The sequence below is a fragment of the Montipora capricornis genome, chromosome 2 (assembly GCF_036669925.1).
Source record: "Montipora capricornis isolate CH-2021 chromosome 2, ASM3666992v2, whole genome shotgun sequence".
NCBI classification, from domain to species: domain Eukaryota; kingdom Metazoa; phylum Cnidaria; class Anthozoa; order Scleractinia; family Acroporidae; genus Montipora; species Montipora capricornis.
Window position 1 is genome coordinate 32,049,167 of NC_090884.1, and position 7,500 is coordinate 32,056,666.

General features: G+C 39.3%; 1 protein-coding gene across 2 annotated transcripts in view; it reads right to left on the reverse strand.

Annotated features, from left to right (window-relative positions):
* The window catches only part of LOC138018486 (uncharacterized), a 40,572-nt gene that overhangs the window by 26,641 nt on the left and 6,431 nt on the right, over positions 1 to 7,500 (reverse strand). For both annotated transcript variants that reach the window (XM_068865120.1, XM_068865128.1), the window contains exons 5-12: positions 6,607 to 6,697; positions 5,631 to 5,866; positions 4,760 to 4,903; positions 4,330 to 4,420; positions 3,657 to 3,877; positions 3,121 to 3,273; positions 824 to 914; positions 118 to 347 (exon numbers count right to left, since the gene is read on the reverse strand). In XM_068865120.1, coding sequence (XP_068721221.1) covers positions 118 to 347; positions 824 to 914; positions 3,121 to 3,273; positions 3,657 to 3,877; positions 4,330 to 4,420; positions 4,760 to 4,903; positions 5,631 to 5,866; positions 6,607 to 6,697 — 1,257 coding nt within the window. The remainder of the gene's footprint in view (positions 1 to 117; positions 348 to 823; positions 915 to 3,120; positions 3,274 to 3,656; positions 3,878 to 4,329; positions 4,421 to 4,759; positions 4,904 to 5,630; positions 5,867 to 6,606; positions 6,698 to 7,500) is intronic.

The window sequence follows — 7,500 nt, forward strand, 5'->3', positions numbered from 1 at the left end:
AATTGCCATTATAAATATAGAAAAACATCCAAGAAGAAATTCGTATACCTGTAATTATTTAGGTGTAGGTAAACATTAACACACATAGATTTTAATAGCGTTCAAAGGTGTCCTTACGAGCTAATATGAGTGGTACTTTTATTCTGATCTCACTGGGTCCTTTCCCTGACATCTTCCTTTCCTGGGTAACCCAGGATGGTTTGTTGACTTGTGCGTATCCCGCCAACGCAAATGATCCACGAAAGTCAGTGACTATTGGATCTACAGCACCTTTTCTCTTGAGTGCAGGCACCGCTGGTCCTATGTATTTTGAGCCTTCATCTTGAATTGCAACCAAAACGATATAACTGCAGTGTAAACGAAAATACACTAATAAAGATGGATGAATATACCGACAATATAAGAGAAGACATTGGATCGAAGACATCTATTTTATGTTCTGACAAATGTGTAGCAAGCAATTTTTGACGAAATAGCTGTTGCTGATTGATAGGGGAAAGACTGTACACCGGACTGACTGACCAACAGAACTGACTGAAAGACTGACTGTTTCGCTGACTTATCAAGTCAGTGACTGGCCGACTGACCCGTGATAACTATCTTACTGACTGGCACGATCACTAGCTCACTGAATGGCTCTATCTCACTGTTTCACTGACGTGTTGACTCAATAACTGGCTAACTGACTCATGATCACTAGCTCAGTGACACTAGATCACTGGTAAACTAACGGAATGGATGAAATACTGACTGACAAAGTGAGTTACAGACGGACTAATCTCAACATCAAAACTAATTGATAGAGAAAAAAATTATTTTTTACTCTCCAACGAAGCTGTCAAGGTAGTTAGCCAAGTTGTTCCCAGATGAGCTATCTACGAGAGTGTCAAAAGCCCTTGCCCCAACAACAGCACCTATAACGAAAATTAAGCAACCAATCAATGCATAAGTTAGTCAATCACCACCGGGCAGGGTGTTATTTGGACGATATTTTGGTTTTAAATCGCCTGTGGGTTTTTCAAGATAAGCGTTGAAAGGATCGGAAGCATCCCTGAACATTGAAGCCACTTAGACAGACACATGTAGTCATGAAAAAGTCTCAGTATTACACTGCGCATCATGTACAGCTTATATGTGTGTCAATATTTATAAATTGGATCAAATCTGCAACATTGTAAATATGGCGTAGTCGATCATACACACTGAAACATTTCTCAAAGCACATGAGAGAAGTTGTGAATAACCCATAATTGTTTGCGAATAATCGTGCGCATTCCGAGAACATGACGAATTTTGCTGTTTCGATAATCGAGATAGACAGGTATACGTACGATGGTGTTTTACTCTTAAACGAGCACGATGACCTATATTTTTTATTCCATAAGTTTGGTGTACATATTATCCCCTTTACAACAAAAAGGATTAATTATCGGAAGGAAAAAATGATGTAAGGATGTAAATTATGATCTTGAAAACAGCGACTAGAGAAACGTTTTGAGTCGACGTCGTTTTAAGTTGAGTGATTTTTCCATAAACTACATGAGGCAGTGTTCCATATGTTGTAGACTTTCTACTGTCAGGTGTTTTTTCAAGTGTTACTTTAAAAACCCTCCCGTTTAGTTCCCTCGAGATGTACCCTGAGCCGATGAAATAACGCGCGTGATTAGTATCAGTTCAGGCATCAATGGGGTAAGATTGGCCCATTATATCTCTTAAGCAAGCACGGTGACATATCCTTTTTAATGTAGTTCTCAAAACAGGGATTGGTAGGGAACATTCAGGGAAAGTTTCAAGAAAATCGTTCGACAATATTTGTTTCTGAGGAATAACCTTAAATGATCTGACTCCTACAATGACCCATAACACTTATTTTGATGCTTATTTTAAATAGCGAAGTTTTGATCTGCCCGCGCCCCGAGGCTACGCCTGTTGAATTGAGTATTTCTACCACTGACAGTTTTCAATCCAGTTGAGTCGCCAAAATTCTTATTCTCCTTGTACTCTCACCCTTTTGATAAATCAATGTATGTACCGTAATAATTTATGCAAATACCTCAACTTTCCTTTTGCGAAAAGTGCAAATATGTCCAGAAATGCACATAATTAGATGCACTCGGATTTCAATAAGCGTCATGAAGTGTCCCCTTGCTCTTCTCCCCGACTTCAACCTCACTCATGTCGCGGAATACAGACAAAAAAACGTCTCAAAGTGTCCCCCAAATGCTGCTCTTTAAGTAAAAATCCGTATCAATGTTTTCGAATCTAACACAGAGTTTGCGCAGTTTCTTGAACAAATCATACTAACAATATAATAACCACTTAATTAAAGTCTCTAGATTTTTTACTTGAGCACAAGTGCTTTACCAGTTGGGGAGACTGTAATATTAAATCAAATCACATGAAATCCACAGAGTGGAAATCCTAGCAGATCAAATAAATTGACTGTTTTTGTTGATGGAGCCAACCGCTAGAGGAGTCCGGAAATCGAAGCCGGGCCACACTGGAGGAGGGCGAGTGCATCAGTCTACCCTTCAGAGGAGATTCTTTGTGCGAATGCAGCTATTTAACAATTAGCTATTTAACAATTCGGCTTCGCCTCATGGGATATTGACCCGTGGCCCTTGAGGGCGAAGTGTCTAATTGTTTTAGTATCACCCAACTAGTTGGACAGAAAAGGCAATAACAAAGTTAGCGAATGCAAGTTGAAGAAATAATTATTTGGCCGGGATAAAACGCTTTTCGATACTCGAGGACTATTACTAATAGTCATTTCGTAGTGTAGCCAATCAAAATGCAGGATTTTCATTAGTCCACTAGTTGGGTGATACTAATTATCGTTTCTTGAGAACTGAATTTTGGTGGACACTTTGTGACGTTAATTGCCTGTATTCCCATATGTGGGTGATGTTGAAATGAGGAGAAGAACAAGGAGGCATTTTGTGACGTTTACATCAATACAGCCTTCAGTGCATCATAATACCTGCATATCTGGAGATCTATGAAGGCAGAGAGTGGTATGGTTGCATGCGGATTCCAAATTCTCATTCGGGGTTTCCTAGAAAACCCAGCTTAAAATCTTATGGCGACACGGGAAAAACTTCGTCGTTGAAGAAATCATACCTGTTCTGGCGTCCAATATAACAACGTTGTGTCCTCGTGTGTGAGGCGATTTATCCACCCCGTTTACATAGATGTAAGCGATTCCACATGTTCCTGTAGTTTTACCGGGATCATTGCATCCTTCGCTTCGAATGTGGATGTCGAGCACGTTAACTATAAAATAATAGGATATAAAATTATTTTGCCCAGATGTTGGGAGATATGCGAGTATAGGGATCCTAAAAATCAGTGAGGTTTATTAGGAGAGTCCATCTTTACCACTGGGTTGGTACATTAGCAGAGCTCTTTTTGGAAAGGATTTTTGCGTGATAAGTGAAATACGTGTTCGTTTTATCCAATCAAATGACTTTGCCTTGAGAAGAAAAACAACATCCTATAAAATTGTCTTTTCCACTAACGCCATTGCAATTTGACCTTAACGAACGCAAAATTCTATGAATATCTATTTATCTGTCTTTCGTCTATAAGATTGCTGTAAGATTGCTACAAGATTTGAAATTTGGTCCCAAGCCTGCAAAGAAAAAAAAAGACTCTACCTGGTGCAATCGATGCTGTCACTGTGCTTGGACCTAACCCCCTTAAAGCATGCGCTTGGGTGATCCACGATGGCTTGTATGAACCTGCGTAACCTATTAAAGCGAGGGAACCGCGATAGCCAAAAGTAATCGGAAGTTTCATGCCAATTCTGGGCAGCGCACCAAGAACAGGTCCACTTTTATGGTATGCTTCGTCTTGAGTTGCAGCGAGAACGATTTTCCTAGTAATTGAACGATAGTTACAAGAACTCAGATGGACTGAACTTTGTATAATGTGATATTTCAATGTCTCAAGTAATTTTTTTCTAAAATGCGCTCTCGCAGCGCTTCAAAGTACATTAGTGTTTTGTTTATTATCTTCCTAAAATCACAGCCTTTACTAAAGTTTCGGTGATGCCTCAGATAAAATTGATAAAAACCCGAATGCCCCTATAATATGCAGGAGTCGAACCCACGTCCTTCTTATTACCTGTTCAATGCTGTTGATGTTGCATGTTTCATTACCAGTTCTAGCATGTTTAGAATACAGATATAGTAGATCAGTGATATAATTTTCAGAATACATTAGAACATTCGCTGGTCTTCATGATCAGAGAGAATGACTCAGAAACTTAACAGAACTCTTTAGATTGCTTTTTCTTTCAGCAGGATCGTTATAAGTTGGAATACTTACTCTCCTGACAGACTATTCAGATAATTTGCTGCACTTGTACCAGCTGTGGGTATACCGTGATTGTCAAATGCTCTGGTTTCGAGGAACACGCCTGCAGTAAAGGGAAGAGGAGCGAGCAAATTCAAGTGGAACGTTACCTATGTATTTGCCATTTGTTCATAAGAATGCAATGTAAATTTGCTTTGGGCTAAAACCATGAGGTTCATGAGAAGGATAAGAAAAAAGAAGGAAGAGGAGTAGAATGTTTCACTGAATTATATCTTTTGTCAGTTTTCGATGAAATGTTGTTGCTTAAAAATCGGAAAAACTTCTGTTTTGCCAGAATATAGAGAAGGGTTATCATGCAAAAAACAAAGAAAACTAATTAAAACCGATGTTTTGAACTTTTGGTGAGCAACAGTTACAACAACCACGTCATAAATCAATGTACCTTCTGCGGAAAAAATGACGACATTCATTCCTCTTGAATGAAGGGAATACCCTTGTTGGTTAACTTTAATGAAGGCTGTTCCACAGCCAGTTCTTCCAGGATCTTCGCAGCCTTCGCTACGCACAAAGATGTTCATTCTTGGTTCTAAATGAGAAAACAAAGAGACATAAAATCTTTATTAGAGTTTGGAGTTGTAGTAACCGATACAAGACGTCTCGATCTCTCTCAGTTGTCACGTAGAGTTTAAAATGAACTAGACGTCCCGTGAGCGTAAACTGGGATGACTGTGGTACGTGCTACACAAAAACAGAAGACACTGAGTTGGGTGGTTTTGAACTGCAGCGTTCCAGTAATCAGAGATTCGAATGACCTCTGACGTTGCCGGAGTTACCAAGTTTTAATCATCATTTTCCTTCTTCAGGTTTGCTTTGAATTTTATCCACAATAAAGTGGAATGATGGACTGGAGGATGCGGGAAATTCAAAAACTGGAACCATGGACATGTAACGATTTTCGAAGAGAAAGGTCATCCTAGTCATCGGAAAAACTAAACAGTTGTGAAGAAACCTGGAAAAACACAGTTCAAGCCTGGAGTTTTTCAGTTATGTTCAGATCTCCAGCTATTGGATGCAAACTCGATTTCCGGAATATCACAAATATTCCCTTTATTGTTAAAGCCGACATTCTTCTCGTGGTCTTCCAACATCCCGCGGGGTTTATCAGCCTATAAACCATAGAAACTTGTGATCTATTGAGTAATTAACTTATACCCAATAAGGCTGCAAAAAGGAGAAAAACTTCAGGGGCGCACATTCATGATCGTATTACTGAATTTTATAATGTACGCATTTATAGATTGACAAATGCTTACCAGGAGGACTTTGTTGAAGGGGAATTCTAAGGTGGATCACAGAGGGACCTTTTCCTCTTGGCCTTTGTTCTTGTGCAATCCAGGATGGCTTTTTGTTTCCTGCGTATCCGATAAAAGCAAAGGATCCTCGAAATTCCATCAAGATAGGTTCAGTTCCACCTAGTTTGATGAGGGCGGGTTTGGCTGGAAGCCAGTATTTTTCAGCAGTATCTTGAGTCGCAATCAGAACGATTTTACTACAGTAAAAAAGGATAACACTTCTTACGCTTAAGAAAGATCTCAGTGATGATTTTTGGCCTATAACGAAATTTCAACTTTGGGTCATCGTCTTGTCGAACTGACCTCATTAAAATATGATCAATATAAGCCCAACGTTTGAATCACACGTCATTCCATGAACTTATTTCAACGAGCACATCGAGCCAATGTCGATTTCTGCGCGACATTATTCAGTCATCCGGATTAACTTATTTTGAACAAAACGTCAAATTCATTTATTTTAACAGCGGGAGGAATCGCATTTGACTTTGGCACTATGTTTGACTCGTCTGTTGAGCTACGTTAAATCCAGGGTTATTACCCTTGCCTGTGTCCCTGCAAATGATGCAGGGCCACTATAGGTAAATTCCACCTTGAAGAAGCTGATTTGAAAGCGCCAAATGGCAGATGAAACCGAGTAGAGTTCAACCATCTAAGGAATTTAGTCAATCGAGAGCGCAAGAGCTGTCGCGTAAAGTATTACGAAGGTAAAGTACAACACGTACGTGGTATGGAAAGGCCCACTGGGACAAGTGATGATGTGTTTAAGCCCATCCATCGCCTGAAGGGGGGTTGTGGTTACGCTTACCCATAACCTTGAGAAAACTAGAAAGAACATGTCTTTTTGCAGGGATCTCATAAAAAAAACTTTGAGATTTCTTAATTAGCTTACTAGCTAATTAGCAAAAAAGAAAGCTAACTTATAAATATGACTTACTCTCCATTTATGCTTTTCAGAAAATCTCTCATTTCATTGCCAGAGGAAGCTACACTGTGAGTATCAAAATGCTTTTTATCAATGAAGTTTACTGCGTGAGAGGAAGGAAGAGATTAAATTGAGTTTCACAGCCAACAGAAGAAATCATGGAAGGCCCTGATATCCTCAAGAAAGCAGTGACCTTTTTTAAGGAAGCTCTTCAGCCCGTACCGAAACTTTCTCAGTTTTTGCTCTCACCCATTCTTTCGACTTGTCGTTAGAGATATTTGATACATAAGGGGTCGTAAAATAAATAAAAGGTATTCCATAGTATCTTATGTTTTTACGTTCTTACGTTTTTGAATACTCGACGCTTGACATTAGAAGTTTCCTAACCATTGCATTTGAGCACGTATTCATAATTCACGAGGATGAAAGTCAACCCAAACGAAGGAAGCAGGGGACATGTATACCAACTCAAAAACCTCTTAACGGTTCTATAGTAACTGAAATAGTACTGAGAGCACTGGAGAGAATCCTGTCTCGTAAAATCGTTATATCACGCATTTCGACACATTGATTACATATGTCAATATTTGCACCCTATAGTTGTAGTTTTGTAATTTATAAAGAAACGCTGGGCAACAAAAACTCAAATAATTATAATAATGCAGTGTGTGAATACAGCGTATGAACTGGCAAGACACGAGTTTAACAGAATGAAAGCCCGAAACTGACCGGTACTGTACGCTTAAGTGCATTCTTACGCGTTGAGTTTTAACGTCATTTTTTCGTAAACCAAGCCTTTGTGAGAGTTTGATGTTTCGTATGGAGGACCATTAACACCCACTGCCGGCATGAACCGGTCCAGTGGAAAGTGTTTTATTTATATGACAAAAGCACTTTAAAGAAGCA